The sequence below is a fragment of the Falco cherrug genome, chromosome 2 (genome assembly GCF_023634085.1).
Source record: "Falco cherrug isolate bFalChe1 chromosome 2, bFalChe1.pri, whole genome shotgun sequence".
NCBI classification, from domain to species: domain Eukaryota; kingdom Metazoa; phylum Chordata; class Aves; order Falconiformes; family Falconidae; genus Falco; species Falco cherrug.
In genome coordinates, this window is record NC_073698.1 from 80,730,235 (window position 1) to 80,751,122 (window position 20,888).

The 20,888-nt window shown below is 45.1% G+C and overlaps 2 protein-coding genes across 7 annotated transcripts in view; one reads left to right on the plus strand and one right to left on the minus strand.

The window, feature by feature from the left end:
- Positions 1-8,581: 8,581 nt before the first annotated feature.
- On the minus strand, positions 8,582-9,763 carry LOC114015692 (proline-rich protein HaeIII subfamily 1-like). The gene is made up of 2 exons (XM_055702377.1): positions 9,122-9,763; positions 8,582-8,766 (listed from the first exon to the last, which is right to left on the minus strand). Exons 1-2 carry the CDS (start codon positions 9,705-9,707, stop codon positions 8,696-8,698), a joined length of 657 nt encoding a protein of 218 aa, XP_055558352.1. The 5' UTR covers positions 9,708-9,763; the 3' UTR covers positions 8,582-8,695.
- Positions 9,764-9,941: 178 nt separating this feature from the next.
- The window catches only part of AGPAT3 (1-acylglycerol-3-phosphate O-acyltransferase 3), a 94,090-nt gene continuing 83,143 nt past the window's right edge, over positions 9,942-20,888 (plus strand). For 3 of the 6 annotated variants that reach the window (XM_055702369.1, XM_055702374.1, XM_055702373.1), the window contains exons 1-2: positions 9,959-10,186; positions 10,722-10,855. The gene's annotated coding sequence lies outside the window, so the exon portion shown is untranslated. Of the gene's footprint in view, positions 10,187-10,721; positions 10,856-20,888 lie in introns of all 6 variants that reach the window. The other 3 variants (XM_055702371.1, XM_055702375.1, XM_055702370.1) reach the window with 2 other exon arrangements.

A 20,888-nucleotide genomic window follows, 5' to 3' on the forward strand; every position in this document is an offset into this window, starting at 1 on the left:
CTGTTTGCTAAGGTGTCCGCATCCATCAGTTACTGACCCATCTCACCAGCCTGAGGGTGGCTTTGGTTTGTGGTGAGCCTGTTACACATTGCCTGCATGTCCCTCAAGAATCCAGCTAGCACTGACTGGAACCAGCACAGCCAGTCCCATCCCAAGGACTGCCTCCAGTTTGTTACTTCCAAGCACCTATTCAAGGCATGCTAAGTGCTGGTAGCTGGTGTGTGGTAATAAGTGGCCGGAGTTAATTCCTATCTCCTGGCTCTCCCTGCATCCACATTTGGCATGGGGAGTGTCCAGCAGCGCCCAGTGGCAGCATCCACTGCACTTCACACTGCAACATGGGAAGCCCCATGATTATCAAAGTCAGCAAAAAGTCTATAAATAGTGGGGCTCCTGACGTTGTGCTGCCTGCAGAAACACTTACAAGTTATGTCTCATCCCAAAAGCCACACATCAAGAAATATGCATTATTATTGTTACTGAATCTTGCCCCGGACTGTGTTTCAGAAAAAAAAAAACAACCAACAAGAAAGCAGCAACAGTTTTCCAGTACTCCAGTGCAGTAAAGCACTATGAATCTGAGGCATCATACAAGGCTTTGTGCCTTTAGTGATGATTGGTTTGGTCCCATCATCCTGGAGAACACGTGAAATAGTACGGCTGCGTGTATCCTCCCATGATGATTTCAGAGGCTCAGTTTCCCCTCAGTGGTGTTGGCCAAGACTGAAGCAGGATTCATGTGTGGGACACTGAATGTTGTCATGCAGCTTCTTGCAAGTATCTTCTCCATTCTTCAAGTGATAATTTGATGAATCCTGACTTATAAATAGGGCTGTATAAAAAAGGTCTCTGTTCTTAGACCATGTGCCTTGTGGGTGTGTTACGGAAGGGAAGGATCCTTTGCTTCTTGCAGTGCCCTTAGGTCTCTCCTAGCACATGCCATGTCAAATCTACAGCTTTCAGCTTCCCTTCTGGAGTGCTAATACACAGAGATCTTCTGGAAGATCCATGAATATTGACTCATCCTTCTGATTAGATTCACTCTGTAATGTAGAGCTATTTCCTGGGATGGTTTCAGCTGGCCTCTTGTTCTCTTCTGCCTGTCCTGTTTCTCTCATAGTGATTCACATGGTGTTACCAGTGAAGTCAACTCTTAGCTATAATGCTACTCTACTCAAAACCTCTTGCCTGTATGTTGCTTTGGATCTGCTTGGTTTGAGCTCTGAAATGTTAACTATGTCTTTACCACCAGATTATCTATAGGAAGCATATTAGAAACAAATTATTTGGATGGGGGAGGGTTTCTGTCTCGAGAAGGCTGTTTAGGAGTAGTTCCCCAAATTCAGTCTCTGGTTTACAGTGCTTCTTCCATCTAATTACTTTAATTACTGACTTATAGATACAATTTCAGAGGTATAAGTCTTACTGTGAAGTCAGTCAGAGCTCTTGCACTTGGATTAATGGAAATACTATTTCTAAACAGAAAATGTTTGCATTAAGAGCGCTTTCTAATCTAGACTCCAGATTATCAGTCCCACACTTACTCTGCTATAACAATCTCGTCATTCTGAGTGTATATATGGGAGCAACCACAGTGATAACAGGTTTTGCAGTCCCAGTCTCCGTACTGAAAGTTGTGAAGCACCTGTTTTCTTTGCAGCAGATTTTCTTACTTGTGCATTACACATAACCAGAACTTCATGGATCCCTGGTTCTTTCAAATAGAGGTGTTTGGTTTTTTTTTTATCTGGCAGCAGAGACAGTCTGCTTCTTATGATGATCCACTTAGATCTGCCTCAGAGACTCCCTACCAGTAATTGACACTTTTCTCTTCTGACACAAGTGCATCCAAACGTTTCTTCCCAACTGCAGATATGCTAAAGCACTGCTGATGACACTGAATCTGCTGTACCTTACTCTCATTTCCATTTCTGGCAAATCTAGGCTGTAACATGACTGTGGAACTGGCATTTCTCAGAATTTGTGGTTTGTGAATGTAGATTTTGAAGCGACGATACATCAGCCATGGGATTTCTAAGGCTGTGTGAATTATAAATGCCTTTCATGCTCTCGGGGTGGGGGGTGGGGGGGAGCGGAGAGGGACATCCACTGGCTCCTTTATTTTCTCTACTTAGCTTTGGAAATGCAACAATTACATTGAAACCTGCAATAAAGAATGTATGTACTCTAAACTGCACAACAATTCACCACTGCTATGTAAACCAGAGCATCACTAACAGACGTACAGACCAAACATACTGTGACATTCAACTTTCTTTTTGGTGATGTCTTGAGGAAAAGCTCATGTGGAAAGATTAACACAGACAGAAAGACTACCATACAAAGAAGCCTGTCTAACGGACATGTTGCCACAGCCTTGCATACTAGCTCCCATGTGGCTTTGGGGGCTTATCTAATACCCTTAGCCTATGACATTAATTGATGGCACAAATAGAGTTTGTGTTTCTTCTTGGTAATATTGTTGTAATGCTGACTCTGCTAGCATCACCAAACCACACCTGAGAAACCAAGGAGTCAGGTCCATAGATCAGGGATTGTATACAATGATGACAGATAATATTGGACAATCTTCTCTGGCTTCATCCATACATTAATCAATCAAGGGAAATTTATTTTATGATATATAGAGCAGCACCATTAAGTCTTTGTCCTTTTAAAACCATGACTATTGAGTTTCGGGCTGGCAAAGCCATGGATTACTCCAGAAAAGCATTCTGAAGTATATCAGAACCACAGTAGGAAAGCATATCTCCTGCCATGTAATAGCAGCTTACTGAACTGCAAATGCTTCCAAAACCAGAAAGAAGCAACCTCTTCCAGAGGTAGGAAATCAAGTTTTCATCTATATTAGGGATCTAGCACATGGCAGTCTTTTATCTTTTCATGTTTTACATGTTTATACATAACAGGGCAGCCTGCCAGCAGCTCCAGCCAAAACCAGCAGCAGCAGCTTAGCTCCAAGTGGGTAGGTTTTTGCTGGAGCAGCGCATGAAATAGGTACGTTGGTTTGTCAACATTTGGTTCCAAGTACGGAGGCACTGCCTACAGTGCTGACCAACATTACAAACATAACAAAACTGAACGGTATGTGAGTGCCACAAGAGCTAGAAAGCAAGGTACTGCAGTTGACTGAGAAGCTCTCCTAATGCTGTCCTGAAGCTGAGGAATCTCATTTGCATTCATATTTTGGCCCCCATCCACCATTCTGGCAATGCAAAGGAAAATCGATTGACTAAGCTTCCAGAACTGCTTTAAAGACACAAATAATGTCAAATCTCTTTCCCACATCCATGGCAAATATCATAAAATTCAGAATTAAGAATCTCCAGTAAACTGAGCTCTGTCTCTTTCATCCTATGTGTTTAGTAGGGTTTTCATTACCCCATCTTACTTCTTTGTATAGATGTTTCCTATAGGTGAACTCAATCATTCTCACACTGTGGTCTGGGAACCACGTGCAATTCGTAAGCTGTCAGAAGGTGGTTGGTGGAACAGGCCACCAAAACTCAGTATCAAATGTACATGCATCTTCCCACACATGCAAGTGAGAAAGCAAGAAAGTTCACAAAAGGAAACCTAGTAAAGGGATACTTAGAGCTGAACCTAAGGTGGCTTCTCTTTGGAAATGAAAACCAGTGTGGATGCCTACAAGATCCCTCAATTTTACCCGAGGTGGTTATGTAGCCCTTGGACCAGATAAAAGAGCACAGGCCTAAGTGTTCTCCAAGGTCCCTTCCAGACCCACACTTCTGCAGCCACACAACACAGCACGTGTGGGATTCATTTTACCTAACACTCAGCATCTACAGTACAGATGTTTACACTCGTCACGATCTAACCCCAGCTGGTAATGTAAGCACCACACAGCCGCTCGCTCATGCCCCCTCACCCAGAGGGATGGGAAGGAGAGCTGGAAAGGAATGTAAAACTCGAGGGCTGAGATAAGAACAATTTAATAATTGAAATAGAATAAAAATGGAAGAACAATAATAACAATGACGACAATAACAGTTATAATGAAAAGGGGAAGGGAAAGATTAAAATCCAGAGGGAAAGGAAGAAAGGACCACATGGTGCACAAGGCAACTGCTCACCGCCCGCCGACCGATGCCCGGCCAGTGCCCCAGCAGTGACCTGCCCTCCCTGGCCACCCCCCAGGTACATACATATACCAGGCACGGTGTCCCACGGTATGGAATGCCTCTTTGGGTAGTTCGGGTCAGCTGGCCTGGCTGTGTCCCCTCCCAATTTCCTATGCCCCTCCAGCCTTTTTGCTAGCAAGGCCTGAGGAACTGAAAAGTCCTTGACTTGGTATAAACATTACCTAGCAGCAACTAAAACCAGCGTGTCATCAACATTGTTCTCACATCAAGGCCAAAACGCAGCACCATACTAGCTCCTAAGAAGATAATTAACTCCATCCCAGCTGAAACCAGGCCAACACTGAACTGGGGTCCCTGCATTATCAGGGGAAACAGGCCTTGCTAAGAAAGCGAGAGTTGCTCACGCTTTTGAGGTTCTAAATATACTGCTAAGTGAGAGGTTAAATATATACAGCTAAGAGGGGGCTAAATCAAAGTAGTGTTTATCCAACATTTTCTCAGATTCAATTACATATAGGACTGTGATCCTGCTTTCCTTGTACAGAAAAAGTCCCAGTAGTGTTAATGGGTACTTCTTCCTTAAGATGTACAAGATACAGCCCTTAGATTACAGGGGAAAATATGTGATTTCAACATCAGTAAAAAATGTTTCGTTTAGGTTCAAGTGCCTTGTGAGAAGAATAAAACTAAAATTCACCTCAGGGCGTCCGAAGATAACAATTGAAATTTCAAGAGAAAGTATAGGGATCTGTAATTACAGCAAAGAGAGTATTGTGTATTTGCATTGTGCAAGGTTTTGTTCTTTGCTGAGTAGCATGACCTATTTCACAGCATCATGTAATTTTTGTATTGGAAGACTCTTCCGTAAAGAAATAAAACTAATTTTCCAGTGGAAAAGAAAAAAATCTTATTTTCCTTAATTCTGCCCAATAAAATAGTATGTTGCATTTTTATTCATTTATTTATTTAAACTTCATAAGCCTTTTGAAAGATACATATGTGTAAAGCATACGCACAGACTTATCTGTTGTTGGCAGTATCCAGTTTCATTAAGTTTTTATTCAAAAATTGTACGAGGCATCAGGAAAAGCCAAATTAAATTACACTTGGATTTAATATGATTTAAAGTTCATCTCCCATCACAATGGCAGTTAAGCACTTAGGCACCTAAAGTGAACAGAAGGAATTTAAGCTGCCTGCTGTACCTCACAACTCACAGTGGTGCCTAAGTTTTCTGCTTAATTTTTGCTTAGCTGCCTGAAGTTTTTTCAACTATGCACACAGAGATGAAAATCTAGGGATGTCACCTCTGGGTAAAATGATCTGGCATTCCTAAAACAGGAATTCCTGTGTCACAGTTTCATAAGCAACCCTGTCTATCAGACTTTCCCAGTCCATTCCTAATGGAGACCAACACTACAACTGAGAGAAGAAAGAAAATCAAGCTGTAATGGAGACATCTGGAAAGGAACTGTTTATACAAACTCAATAGCTTTTGAAAAGCTGCCCTCTTAAAGTATGCACAGTTAGGCACTTGAAATCAGCAGTCCCTCCTGAAATTCCTGCTATATATGTATTTTTAGCTTGTGGCTTCTTTATTATTTCCAGTCGTATTTCTTCTACCATACTGGAAGTATTCAGAATTATGGTGATAGGACTTTTTTTAATGCTTGTATAACTCAAAAATGACCAAGTGAAAGCTGAATACACTTTCCCAAAGGAAAAAAAACCAAAAAGTTCTATGCACTAATTTCAGCTTTAACATTAATTAATTTTCAGGTAATTGTTAGAAAGCTGTGTTCATAGTACAGGTTTCTGACTATTTGTCAGTATCAACAGCACAAAACTACAGAGAACACAACAAAGCTGAGAATACTGTAGTAATGATTACAAAGGCAATGTTGAACATTTGGTAAGCTAAGCGGATATTCAGTTAGGTTGGATTTAAAGCATTAACCTCTTCAGGAGATGAATTCTGGCTTTCTTTATCGTCTGTATCACATGCACATTAATGCATTGTGTTGGCATGTGTTTTTTGGTTAAGACCTCAAATTAATTGGAGCTTAAATTCAGGACAGGATGTGTCAACACTAGAAAATAACAGTGTTGTTGCTATATCATGCTTTTGCTTAAGTGACCAATGCTGTTTACCTGCACTCACTGGAGCATGCCCAAATTTTCAAGTAGAGATGAGACCCAATTCAGCATCAGCTTTAAGTCTCCTTGACCTTTGAGCAGCTGACGTTATTGCTGCTCGTGCAGTACCTGCTGTACAAAACTGCAAATGGTTGCCTTGCTTCTGCTCACTCCAGAAGTTAATTGGGGCTTCACTGCAGATGGGAAGTAATGAGGAGCTGCCTTTGGACAGAGACGTTGAACATGACTCAGACACAGCTCAGTACTGAAAACTAACATGGAAATGTCCTCCAGTGATTTCTAACTGATGGTTTGAGAAATGAGAATGAGATTTAGGGAGGGGGGCTATAGCAGGTGCAATGGGTTCAAAAATGATAGATCTCAAAAAAAAGAGTCTCTTCAGGTGGAGAGAAAATCTGCTTCTAACTATATTTGCATTTTCAGAAAAATTGACAAGTGAAGATCAATGTAAGAGACTTTCTTTCCAGCGGATCCTGTAGACCTGTTGGGGTGATCTGAAACAGCTGCTTTGCTGATGCTCTTAAGTAGATTTCACCGCTTTGATATGCCTTAATGTGTCTTGGGCTTTGCTTAATAGAAAAGGCTAGTAGTGCTTTATTTGAAATTGTGCTTCATGCACATAGCAAACACTACTATGCTTCCAGGCTGTGGAAGAGCTCATTTTAAGCCTGGGGATGATAATGTACAAGTATCAGGACAGTTGCTCTCAATTTCACTCCAGAGGTAATGGTCAGCCCTTCACAGAGCTCTCTTACGAGCTGACAAAGAGAAGATGATATTTGCCAGTAAGATGTCAGAACACAGCTGAGTAGGAAGGTGGAAAAGAATTTCTTGGCAAAATTTATAGGCACTACCTTTTGGTTTTGTTTTTTTTTTTCTTCTTGCCATTTCTGAATTCACCATTTTTATTCCCAAACTTTAAATGTATTTTCTTTTCTTTTTTTCTTCTTTATCTCTCTCATGCTAAAATACCCCACGAATGCACCACCCTTTCAGATTTTAGTTTTGATCACTTGATTATTATATGCACAACACTCTCACTGGACACTGCAAGCACGTAAGCACTGCAAAGTAGGACTGCCAGTACATTAAAAAATACAGAATTTATACTTTGCTGGAGCTAAAATCTGGATAGACCAGAAATGGTCAAGGCAAGCTTAACTGTCCTCCTGTTAGTGATACAATCTGAAAAGCCTTCTGCCTGAAGAAATTATGTTATGCTCTGTTTCTGCAGTCAAACAATCATAAGCTACTTCTATTAGGTCATTTCCTTGAATGAGCTATTTCTTATTTGGAAACAGACTTGTGAGGTATGCTAGAAGTTCACACAGATAAAAAATGGAAGCTGTACTCTATGTGCATCCTTGTGCAAACCCAGAAGTTGCAGAAAAATAAGCTGCAAATACCTGCATACTATCAGTGTGGAAAATGAAGACAAATGAGAGGCTCAGTGCTGGGACCCTTAGAGGAACTCTAAATTGCCTTTGTCCTGCCTCAGTTCTGAGCAACACGAGGCACTGAAATCACCTGCGACTTTCTCCAGGAAGCCACAGAGACTGCTGCAATTTATGGCAGCCTACTATAAGGCTACACCAGCACAGAGGACCAGCCAAAGGTTTTGTGACTAGCCAAGCCGGTGTGGGCTGAGCAGCACTAGATAAGGCTGATCAGAATGGCCAGTAAGAGGCTGTGCTAGAGGAGATAGGGAGAAGAAAAAGCAGCACATGCACCTGACCTAAGGGCTGGATCTCTGCTTTGAACTAGACCTCATGTACAACTGGAAACCAGTAGTGAGTTCTGCAATGATAGGAAAAGCACAGCAATCAAGGGGTTTAATGGCACTTTGAGTAAACACAGAATATACAAATTTAGATATTACTTGTGTGTACTTTTCTAAAGTAGGTCATGTTATGATGTTCGGAATGTCACGTAGCGCAGGCAAAAAAGGGGAACATTCGGAACCTCAGTAACTGTTAAACCCACTTTGCTTTAGAGGTCTCCTATAACTATTGAGGGTAGTATTTGGTTTACTGTGATGATCCAGTGAGCACTGTGACTGCTGTCTGTCCATGTTACTGCCTAACATTAGATCTCCTCAAAATCCATATTCTGGAACCAAATAAAAGGAACTGACTTCCAGAGGTAATGAACATATTCACAGTCTTGAACAAAAAGCTTTGAGAGCTGCAAACCCCCACCATCTTGGAAAGTAAACCCAAGTGGCATCAGTAAGGTGTTTGAAGGGTAATGGTAGATACTAGCATTTGAAAATGTTCTTGCAACTGTGAAGTTCTGGCTTGTTGTTTTTTTTTTTTTTTTTAAGTAAAAAATTAGCACCTTCCAAGCTTTGATGCTTCCTCACGCTGCACCCTAGAGAGGAGAGGAAGCCCTGCTCGGCATCACCCACAGAAACCTCACCAAGGCGAATTTCTCCGGCCAGGCCAAACGCAGCTGCTGCAGCCCCTGCACGCAGTCCTGTCACACCCTGAGGAGAACCAGAAGATTCCGAACAAAAACGTTACCTTTCAAGATTTATTTTGAAAAGCAGACCAAACTCGCGATCCCTTGGGTATGTTCTGACCTGCTTCTTTCTGGTACTTGTAGGAACACCAAGATACCGTCGGTCTATGGCGTCATGTTTGTTTGAAATCAAACGGCCGTGGTGGGAGCCCGCTCCCTTGGTGAAGCGCCGCCGTGCCGGCCACCCCCGGCAGGGCACCCCACACCGCCCCGGGGCGGCCCCTGCAGCCGGGAGCCCCCACCCGCCTCTTTTCCCTCATTCGGACCCGGGACTGCGTCTTTATTTATGAACACCGTTATGTAGCGGTTTCCTGCGTTACCGAGAATTTCCGTTATCGATTCCTCACGGTGCCATCTTCGCCCTTCTCCCACACGTATCCCCCCGTCCCTGCGTACGCACCCGGGAGCGCCACTGACAGCCCGCTCACAGCCCCGCGGGCGGCAGCGCCGGGCGCCGGTGGGGCCGGGCCCGCGGGGGGGCCGGACGGACGGACGGGGACGCGCACCTCGCTGCCGCCGCGGCCGCGGGACGTGAGCAGCGCGCGCTCCCTCAGGGCAGCCAGCGGCAAAGCGAGCCACGGCTCCCGGGGGCGGCCGCGCCCGGGCAAGGCGGCTCTCCCTCCTCGCAGGGGGGCCGGGGGCAGGCGCCGCCGCCTCTCCCTGAGGCGGGGGAGCGGCGTTTCGGCCGCGGCTGAGCAGGGCGGGGCCGCACTGCCCTCCGCGGTCCCGGCGATCGGGTCCACCGGCTCCCCTCCCCCGCCCGCCGCCAACGGCCAACGGAGGAGCGGGGCGGCGGTGAGGGGCGGCGAGGGGCGCCTCGGGCGGGAGCGGCGACGCCCCCTGGCGGCCGCTCGGTGGCGGGGGCGCAGGCGGCAGCTGGGCGCGGGGCGAGCGGCTCCTCCGCATCGCGTCCCGCTGAGGTGCGGCGAGAGCGGCCGGCGGGGGGTCCCGGCGCGCTGGGCGGGGCGGGGCCGGGCGGGGCCGGGCGGGAGGAGCGGCGGTGGCTGCTACCGCCCCCGCTATCTGACCCGACCTTCCCCCTCCCCTCCTCCTCCGCCCCCCGCCGCCCGGCTCTCCTGCCCCCAGCGGCCCGGGAGGAACTGAACCATCGCCGCACAGGAAGTAGCGGCTGCGGGGAGCAGCGGCGGCGACAGCTGGGGCTGCCGCACTCAATGAGCGAGGCTCCCGCAGCCGCCGCCGCCCGCCCCGCTCGCCCCTTCCCCGCCTCCCGCGGGCAGCGGCGCCGAGCCAGCCCGCCGCCGCCGGGGGGGCACCGCGGACAGCAGCAGGCGGAGGCGGGCAAGGCCGCCCGCCCCGGGGCTGGAGGCTGAGGCGGGCAGAGGCAGCTCCGGCTGTTCCCGAGGAGGCGGCGGCGGGGACCGCAGGTTGGTGCCGCTCCGCCGGCGAGAGCGCGGGTGCCGGGCTGCGGGGGGAAGGCGGCGGCTGGCCGTGCCTGGCAGCGCCCCCGGCCTCGGCGCCCCGCACGCTGCCGGCGCGGACGGCGGCGGGGGCTCCGCCGGGCGCCCCTCTCGGAAGGCCCCAGCGCGCCGCCCCCCGCTGCGGCGGCGGCAGGAGGAGCCGCACCGGGCCCGGCTCGGTGCGCCGGCCGCGGTGCCGGTGCGGTCGGCAGGCGCAGCCCTTTGTGCGCCGGCGGGCGGCGGGGGGGGGAGGCGAGCGGGCCGGGCCCGACCTGGGGCGGGGGGGCGGCGGCGCGGCCGGGAAGGGCACGGTGGTCCCGGCGGCGCGGGCGGGCCTCGGCCGAGGGGCACCCTGCCCTCCGGGGGGTGCGGGCTGGCGGCTCGCGGCCGGGAGGATGGCAGCAGGGCTCCCCGCCGGGCGTGAGGGGAGGCTGGGAGAAGGATGGGCGAAAAGTGGGAGAGTGGTTGAAAACAATTAAAAAAAAATAAAATAAAAAAATAGGAGGAAAGCCCGTTTCTGAAGAGCCTGGCTGCACCTGGGCACACGGCTTGCGAGTGCAAAATGGAGAAGAGCAAACCCTATTGATCTGAGAGCGGCAACCAAACTGGATGCAGTTGTGCCTGGATTCTGTTCAGGTGATGCTGATGGGTTTAATAAGCCACTAACCTCATGTGTAGGCATCTAAATCAATAAGCATATCGATTATCCCCTTACAGCTTTTAATACGCTGTATTCTGAGGGAACTTTTGTGTTGAGACTGATACCTATTTGATGCCGCGCTGGTATGTTCTTCTCATGCGATATCTTTTCCTCTTTGAATCTTCATCTGCCTTGAGTATGCAGAGAGCAGGTGTTGAATGAGAAAGCGAAGTGGCAGTTTGTAGTCATCTTGCTTTGTTTGAAGATGTTCCTCCTTCAAAGCAATATTATTATAATAATCTCATTAACTCATCATGTTATCAAATTAATTTCAAGTCCAAAATAAACTTCATGGCCTTTCCTGCTCTAAGGGAAACAGGCTAGGGTCCAAGATTGTGTGTTTGCCATCAGTGAATTGCTGATACGTACAAGCATGTTTGGGAGTGAAGCCGTAAGCTCTCCACTTGTCTTGGCAGTGTTTATTTTGCAGTGACGCTCTTCACTTGAGGCTCTTTGTTTGAATTACAGATCATTGGGGTGAAATTAAACAATCACAGATAGGTACGTGTATTTGTTACAGTTTTTTCTTTTTCAAGCTTGATTCTACAAGCAGCGAAACCTGTGCAGTTCAATTCATTTTCTTTCGAGACTGTAGCTGTATATGAGATAATGAAGTTAAATGGAGTTGTTGTAACCTGCAGTGAACTTACTTTGCTGTGGTGAGTGCTGGGCTGTTACAGAGCTCCTTGTGCTGTGGACAGGTCAGGCCCTTGAATTGTACACATAAATGTTCTGGTCTTACCTGTAACTTTCACAGGAGCTTTAGCTTTTGGTTCCCTTCTGTGTACTCTGGTCGTCTTCCCCTTCACATCTATTGTTACTGAACCTTCATGATTAAAATTATGTACATTACGTTCAGTAATTTTTTCAGCCTTTTTTAAAGGCAGTCTTATGTACTTTAAGAAAGTGTCACTATATATTTCTCTCTTAATTCCTGCCTTCACCTCTCCACCCTTATATATACAGTTGGAGAAAGCAGGACAGAGGATGGTTGGTCTCCCAGTACAGCTTGAATTCCACAAGCACTAGAAAAACACCTGATGAGATCGTCCCCACTGAGCACAATTAAAATGGCAGGACAGCTTATCGAAGCTTGGTACTGCAGTTTTAACAATACATTGCTGATAGCTCAGTGGAGGATATGTGAGTTGCACCAAACAAGGGCTGGAATCAGAATGAGCTTTAGTTGAGGTAATGTTGGTCAGAAATAAGCATGCTATTTCCTCTTCTCTGCGTGATTTCCTTTATCTCTGAAGAGATGCATTAACAAACAGGACAAAATTCCACTTACAGGGAACTCTACTAGTACAAAGTCTGTGTTCTTTTCCCAGCCAGAGCCAAAGCTTTCTGCTCTGTGTTAATCTTCTTACAAAATGAAACTGTTGCATAGTCCCTTGCTAGCTTCATTTTTTTCCCTCTTCTGCCTCTGTTTGCAGAAAGATGCATTGTTTTCAACTCCTAAATGGTATTTTGTTCACTTACAGAACTATTTTAGAATAATTGGTTTTGAGGGTTATTTTATAGGTAACCAGTGTGAATCTTTATTCTGTTTATTGCTGTTACCTCTAATGAGTTCACCTATACTAAATATATGATAGCCATAAATTATGGTAGGCTGCTTCTGTGCTTTATGCAAATACAAAAAAAAACCACCCCAAGAAAGGTTGCATTCAGTCTTGCTACTTTGGCTTATAAGATCGTAATTCTTGATAGGAATGGCTAAGGTACTGACAAAGAAATGTAGTTATCATCTGTAATGGCTAAAAATGCCCTGTTCTTTCAGTGGATTTTTTTAATGTTAATACTGAGTGTTGGTGCGTGTGTATTAGTCTGTTTATAGTCAGTGCCTGAACAAAGAACAGGTGTCTAGGCAATTGGTACCTTGAGTGTTACAAGATAAAGAACAAAATAAATGACAAAAAGCAAAGGGAACCCAACATTTCACTGTATCTCAGACTGTTCCACTCCCTTCTGGTGCTGATCCCATAGTAATAAGGGGTTCTCTGTCTAAGCTTGTGTTTCAGGGTAATACCTGGGAACTTTTGCTTGTGGGTAGCTCTTAATAAGTAATTGATACCATCCTTTTAAGTAAAACTAAAAGGAAGGGAAAAGCAAGCATTAGATGGCGTTATCTAAATTTCTTGTTTAACTACGATGTTAACCAACATAAAATGAGAAAAAGAATCCCAAGGCCTCTGCTGTGTGCTTGATGAAGATACTCTTAAATGTGTTATGTGAAAATCAGTTTGCCATCTGATGCATGATCATGTCAGAATTCCAGGAGTCAGTACCTAAGTTGGGGACTGATTATTGCTAGGACACAGGCACATATAGGTAAAATCGGGATAATCTAGGAGGTGTTTAATTTCCTGGTGCACCAAACCAATAGTCTGTTTCCTGTTTTGGTTGATTAATTGCAGAAGTCTAATTTTCGCATGGTTCAAAAGGGAACAAACCCTTGCTTACGTATTTTTTTTTATGCTTCTAAAATCAGTGGATACTTATGGTTTACCTGTGGAATTTCCTTGTGCCTAGGAGTGTGCAAGACATGACAGTGATGAGAAGCTAGGCACTTACAGCTGTTACACACAAGTTATAGTAAAAATGAAAGAAATGCTTGTCTTTTGTGTAAAGACCAATTAACGAGTGCTACCTTGGATCTAGTCTTTCACAAGAGCACCTCCTTGTGCTGTGTCTTATCTGTAGCTGTCTAAGTTTGCAGTGGATAGACAACTGTGCAGTGTAGTAGGCAGGACGTTCATTTTGGGAAGCAGGAGGCTTGGGTTCTTGTCCTCATCCAAATAAGTATTAGGTGTTGTAAAAAGGAACAGAGTGCCACAGGGACTCTTTTTCTGCCTGTAAACCCATGTAAAAACCCGAACAGTTTTAGGAGGAGAGTGTGGTGACAGGCTGTGCCAGGGTACCATGGTGCATTACCAGGGAAGTTCTGGGAGGAGGTTGTGATACCTTCCAGGGAAAAGGCATGGAGAGGTGTATTGAAGTGATTTATAGCTCAGACTCTGTGAGGGTGCTGCCCATCACCCGTCAGACTAATGGCCAAAGAGCCGATCAGTCTCGCCTTTGTTTCATGCCTCTGTTTTATGAGGGGGTCAGTATAGTCTTTGCACCCTGAACTTTCCCCTAAGTTGTTGATCTCTGAGACATAAACCTGGGGAAAGCTGGGAGTGGTGGTACATCTGCTTTCTGTGTGCTACTGGTAAATCAACCCAGCTGCTCATGTTGCTTACCCCCACCCCCTTCCATCCCCTCCTCTGTTTGCTATTCTCTGGCACGCGGCTTCCTTCATATATTTTGTAGGGAGAGCTGGCTTGTAATTTTGGGCTGCCACTTCCCCTGGGAATTGGGGAACTTGGGACCTAGGCTCTGTGAGGCTTGCTACTGCAGTGCTGCGTTTTATTTGCACACGCATAGTTGCCAGTTCCTTGGTAGAGAGCTAGGATGAAATAAAGAAAAGAAGAAACTTTCTGTCCCATTTTGGATGGGGAATGAAAGCCAGTGTACTGATTAGTCCTAATACTATTGATTATCTTGCAGTAGTATCGATAATGTGGTGTTTGCTCTCCAAACAAAAGATGTGTTCTATGTCCTAAAGAGTTTAAAGAACCTTTGAAGCTTTGTGTAGTGGAAATGGTAGTTCTGTCAGCCACATCGGCCTTCACCCTGGATATGGCCTTGTTGCTTAATTGAGATTACTGCTGTAGTTTGACTCTGCTCAGAAAAAAAATGCTTATCCTTGAAGCAGGTGTTGAGCTCCCTATGTTTTATGAGAATGAACGGGCATGTAGAGGCCATAAATGTTTGGAGTGAAGTGATAGAAATTTCCTTTTTGGAAGAAGTGGATCCAAGTGTATGGCAGAACGTTTAGAATCCAGCACCTCCTTTCTATTGTGTATTCATGGGGAAAAAAACCCCACCCTCTTAAAAACCTTTACAATGCTTCTGCATCTGTGTTGAGCTCTTTAATGGTCAGGTGTAAGTGGTATGACATTGACCTCATTCTGTGTGTAACACCTCTTCTCTGTGCAGGCAGACTTGCTCACTTGCTGTAAAGGAAGTGGTATTTCAGTGAAATTTTTAGTTGCTTTTTTCCCCCCCTGTTGTTCTCATGCATTAGCATTACTTAGGTAATTATAGCGTGCTTGTTAGGAGCTCTGACAGCCTAAACTGAGTTCTTTGTCAAAAATGCAGTGTTTCCCTTAATTAAGAGAGACTAGAAACAGCACCTGAACCTATTAATTAAATAGTCAAAGTTGATATCTATTTAGGATGTATTAATGAGCAAAACAAAATACATTTCTGACGGAAGTGTTGCCCAGAGTAATTGAGCTTCTGTGAGGATTTTTTGTGTAGAAAAATAATCTATTGGTGCCGCAACTGTCACACATGCGCTGTTGTGCAAAATTCATGTGAGATCTTTCCAAATTCTATGGTACTCAGAACAATAGCCACTATTTCTTCTTCAAAGCTCTTCAGAGATGTTAAATAATCCTTGTGACAACCCTATGAAGTGAGTATTGTAGTAATTTTTTATGGATGGCAAAACAATTAATCGGCATTGTCTCCAACTGCACTGCAAAAGTGGGATTTTCAAAGTGCCTGAGACTTGGCCTGCACTAAAACTTGTGGTTGTGTGAGCAAGGGGTGGGTGAGCGTGTCTTTCTGCCTCTTCTAGCTGTAGCTGTGCTGATGAAAACATTTTTGCAGATGCGCAGTGGTCATCGGCATGCAGGTGCGTACATCAGGCTGGACCCTGTGTGTCCTCATAAAGGATGGATTTAGCTTGTTCTGAATTATTCTGCCCGTGTTACTGGCATCACTTCTTGAAGGAGAGATGTGTGGAGCTGTTGGCTGTGCTTGTGTCTGTAAAGTTCATCCACGTGTGAAAGGTGGGCTGCTCAGACTGACTTCTGAGCTCAGGTTTGCTCATTTGTGGGATGAGGTCCTGGTCAGACTCTTCCTGCTGGGCTCTTGCCAGGCTGGGGTTTCTCAGGGTTACGAGTTGCCTTAAGGCTGGGCTCCTAACTCCCTTTGATCTGAAAAGGCTGCAGACCCAGGTGTTTCCTCCACTATGTGAACACTGGTGGTACCTGCAAGCTGAAGGAGGTCAAGATTACCAGGATGTGAGCTTCTGTTTGGGTCAGACCAACATTGTGGCTTTACTGTGCAGCCTAGCTTTGGTTGCTGAGATATGTGTGTCTCTTCTTCTCCTCCACCAGCTCTGCCTGCTGCCCTTCCAGGAATTATAAATGCCACAGCAGATGGCTTAGGGAGGCAGTGTCTCTAATTACTGTTGCTAGATTTGCCTAAGCTTGACTCTGTACAAAGAATGCTTTTTTTCCCTGGATATTCAAAGTTGTTGGTACTTCAAATGCAGATTCGGTCTTTTCAGGGGAACATTGATGGTGGAAATGTGTGCGTTATGTGCTGGTTCAAAACCAGCCTCTTTCTTCTTAATACACTGATGGTTTAGTGCTACCAGTTTTCAGTCTTCTCCCATTGGGACAGCTTTCAGGTTCCTGGTAGGCTAGACTGCTTATGGACCCAAAATTTGGTAATGGCTGACTCACCATTAAGTAACACAGCTGTAATCAGTTTATTTGATAAAGGTTTTACTGCTACCCCACCTGAGCAGAGGTGCGTGGCTATATGATTGACACATGCATCTTTAATGCCTAATGCAAGTGTCCATCTCACGGTGGCAGTTGTGATTGATTGATCCAACGTTACGCTGCACAGTGGTACTTTTCTGCGGGCCCCTCGCTCCAGATGCCTTCTTGCAGCCTTGGGCTCTACCACTGTGTTTGAGCTGAACTTCTCTTGCATCCACCCGTCTGGTGTCTGTGGCCCTTGGGTTATTAATCATATAGCCAGCCTGTGCTTTAAATTTGAGTTGAGAGGACTGACACCAAAGGGAAAGAAAGGTTTTCATTTCTTGAGGTCAGTGAAGGTGCTGTGACCCAAGCCGTGCAGGCTCGCTGAGCAGTGTTGTTTTTCCTTCTGGTGGTCACAGCAGAGGGTGATGCCTCTGGTTCCTCAGACAGCTTCCTGGGGTTGCTTGCGGTACAGAGCGTTGAAGCTGCTCTCTTCCTAGGGAGTATGAGTCTCTCATCTCTATTTCAATTTTTTTTATTCTTTTTAAATTCACTTTGCCTCTGAAGTACTTTTGGCTGAAATTATAAGCAGCAGTGGGAATTTGGGCTAGATTCCAGATTTTTTCTCCCCCCATTTCCAATGAATATCTTCATCACTGGGATCATGGGATTGAGGTGGCTCTCGGTAATTTGTGTTTTGAGGTTTTTATCCTGCCTTTTGCTTTCCTGACCAAGCTACAGCAGGGTGGCAGTGCCGTGCATTGTAGCAATTTCTGCTCATAACTAAGTCTTCTAAAACTTGTTAATGTTTTTCACGTTGAATTTGTGTGTGGTGTCACTTTTATCTGTGGAGAGGGCAACTGCTTGAAAATGCATGTTTCATATATAGCTAGCACTGCAGCAAAGATGTTTACGTGATCTCTCTTAAGAATTGAGATGGCTTAGTCTGAAATGTGATGTAGTCCGAAAAATTCAGTTTGCTTTTTGTCATCTCAAGTTGAATTGGTTTTGATGGCAGAGGCTGAACTGGCTACCTTATCTCTCCAGTTGCATTTCCCCCCAGCATCTTTCTGTCATGATACAAAACCTAGGACTGCCAAATGCTGCTCGATACCTTTCAAGCTTTCCTGCCCAAATACTCATCAGAAAACATTCAGTGAGCCCCCTCCCTGTACTCACTCTGAAAGGATTGAGTTTGCATTCATTTTCTAACAGCCTTACAGTAGCGTGCCTTAAGCTGAGCTCTGAAAGCAGTGGCACTACTTCTGCCTGGAGAAGTGCCTTGGCTGAAAACCACTAGACACTGGGAGGTTAGGTAGCAGCAGGGTTACAACAAGTTTTCCTTGGTCCTCTGCTTTTCTCTAGCCAACACTTGCTGGCTGCTGCCAGGGACATGTCGAGATGGGGTGGACCTTGGCTCTGACCTGGTACAGACATGCTTGTTTGCTGCCTGGGTTCTGCTCAGCCCTAGAAAAAGCATTCAGCGTTGCATTTGAAATTAAAACTTTGGTTAAAAATGGCATTGCTTCAGCTTGCTTGTTGCAGCTGTAGCCATGGCTGTGAATTGAGTGCCATCACTTAATTCATGGGAAAGGTTTTTGGAGTATGTAGTCTAAGAGTGTAAGCATACATACATGTTTAACAGACATATCTTCATTATGATCTTTATACTGCTAGCAAGCTCTCCTGGGTGCAGCTGTGCCTATACCAAAGCCCTCTTGATGGTACTTTTTTTTAATGTATAGCTTTTGCTAGCAACTTAGCAATAAGGAAATAAGTTTTACTGGCTGAAAAGTTTAATTTTAGTCTGTGTACTATAGTTTTTTTATGGTATACTCCAGTACACTGCTGGAGTAGTATATTGGCTTTTCAGTAGCAATATCACGCTGGAGAAAGAGCTGACTGAAGTAGTGGTGATATTAAAGGGAATTTTATGTATTAGCTTGGAAAGCAGGCTTTGTAGCTTTCCAGGATCCAAAGGTATCATTAGCTTTCCTGGAAAAAAATTAGTTTCCTTGTTTTGCTGTTTACGTGATGAACTGGCATTCACAGCATTACCTTGGTTGTATTTCACAGTGAAAAACAGATAGTGTTCATCACTGAAATAACAGGACCTGCTGTATGCAACCCACTATGAGCCTTACCTCATTCAGGTAATCTGACTGTACCTTTGTCTACAGCAAAAGAAAGTGGTACGATCCTTTTCTTTTTCTCTTGCATTGTTTTTTTTTTTCCTGTCAAATTTTTGTGTCCTAAGCCTTAAATGTTTTCAACAAATGCAGTGATCTCAGCATTTATCAAGCACCCCTATTGTGGGTCTGGTTTGAAGGTTGAACCTGTGGTTTTCTTTCAAGGCGTTATGGGTGGAAAGGCAGTACTTTTAAGTCTTATCTGCACTAATTCTTCTGAAGCCAATTCAAAGGTGTCTTGATGGATCCCAAAGGAAGCTGTGAACTACTGGGAAGGTTTATCTATGGGTAGCTTGGCTTGCTGAGCCTGAGAAAGGCAGAGGATGTGTTTTTGTATGAAGGAAACAGGCAGAAGCTTTACTGCACTTGGTGTTGAGTTTGAAGTTAGTGCTGGTTGCTCTTCACACCTGCTGCTGCGAAGGAAGGCACGTCTATTGAGGACATGATTGGGTTTATAATGGGAGAGTGAAGACTTGCTTTTCAGTGAAGGAACATACAAAAAGAATGTGGGTTTCAGACTGGTTTAATGAGCACTTCCTTAGTTGATTTGATTTATTTTAATAAAACTTTGCCTAGATAGCTTTTTTAATTGAATATTTAAGGAAGTTGAAAGCAGGCATTTTACTGTCTCTTTAATTTGTGCTGATACGTGGTTTAGCATAATTATTTTTTAATGTCCCTTTTAAAAGTATGGTGCCCTCATCCTTTTGACCCTCCTCCTTCAAGAAAAAGTGGATTTAATTTGTTTGAAGAGAAAGGTCTACTGTATCACAACTCTGTGACAAGGAGGCAGGGGCGGGGGGGGAGTGTGTGAGCTTGGTGAAAAAATTGCTGGCTTTTAAAGTGGTGGGTTCAGGCCAAAAAGCTTTTAAGAATGGTTTGAAGCTTACTGTGGCATCTGTAAGCTCCCTGAACCTCAGGAATTCAGTTCTAAAGATGAACCTTGTGGCATTACAGAGATGCTTATTTTAGGTCACCCAGTAAAAACCAACTTACAGCTTTCTTTTTTTTTTTTTTTTTACCCCTGCTCTTCCAGCAGGCCTGTCCTTTTCTTGTTGATTGTCATTAACTTTCCTGAGACCTGGGTCCCTAAAGAGGGAACAGAGCCATATTCTTGTGTCTTCAGGCTTCTGTCTGATCCAGTGTGGGGAGCAGTAGAATAGTGGAGTAGTCCTGGGAGGGAGCGTTTTGGTTGCCACAGGGCAGATAAAACTGGCTGCTTACCGCCTGTTTAGTTGGCTCCTTGCTCCTCCACAGTGTGATAGGAATATCAACACTGAAAAAAGCTTGGCAGCACCTTTTCTAGTGGGATTGCAATTTAGTCTGCAAGGAGTCGTCTGCTGGTACTCTTAATCTCTCTCTGAATAAGATCAACCGCAGCAGCCTCAGTTTTCGGTGATATCATTGCCTCCATTCATTTGTGCCTTTGTTTATGCTGGAGTCTCTTCTTTAATGCTTTTCATTAATGCAGCTACGTTAGCCAAACATCTAAGGCGAAAGAAGGCCTCAGGTTTGCCTGTATTCCTGTCAAATACCTGTTTTGATAATAACCAAAAATGTAGTGCTTCCACTTAACAGTTTGAAAACTTGAATGAGTTAGTCTTCGGTGGTTGCAAAAAAACCCAAATATCAAACAAAAACCCAACACGCAACCCCAATGCCAAACCCTTCTCTTATTTCTGACCTGAAAAAAAAAAAAAAAGCAAACATGCTAGATGGGTATGCACGCACACTCCTGCAGAATGGCTCTACTCAGCATGAGCTGGACTAGGCATGCAACTGAAGGCATCACTTTTAAGAAACACCTTTTCCTGCAAACAAAGCTGTAAGAAAAATTGAGTGAAAAAATTCACAGGGATGTCTAGAAAACATTACCAAATGGAAGGTTTACAGGATGAAGGTTGTTCTATGTGGAGAACACCTGACAACCTGCTGCAAGAGGAGAAGGGAGTGAACTGCTCTCCGTGCCCACTGTAGAGAGGACAAGTTAGGGATTTAAGATGCAGAAGGGAGAGCTGGAAAGCTTTGGGAAAAGCTTTCTGTTGCCAAACGGGAGTTGTGAAATCTCTGTTGCTGGAAAGAACTCAAGAAGAAAAGATCCTGGCAGATGCCTGTAGGAAGGGTTGGGCTTTGGTGCTCCTGCAGCGGGGACTGGAGTGCTGGGACCC

Bases quoted from the DNA above. Each gene is read 5' to 3' on its own strand.
- LOC114015692 (XM_055702377.1), bottom strand. From the start codon at position 9,707: ATGCGGAGGAGCCGCTCGCCCCGCGCCCAGCTGCCGCCTGCGCCCCCG. The intron at 8,767-9,121 runs GTAACGCAGGAA...GGTTCTCCTCAG, and splicing joins ATCGATAACGGAAATTCTCG to GGTGTGACAGGACTGCGTGC.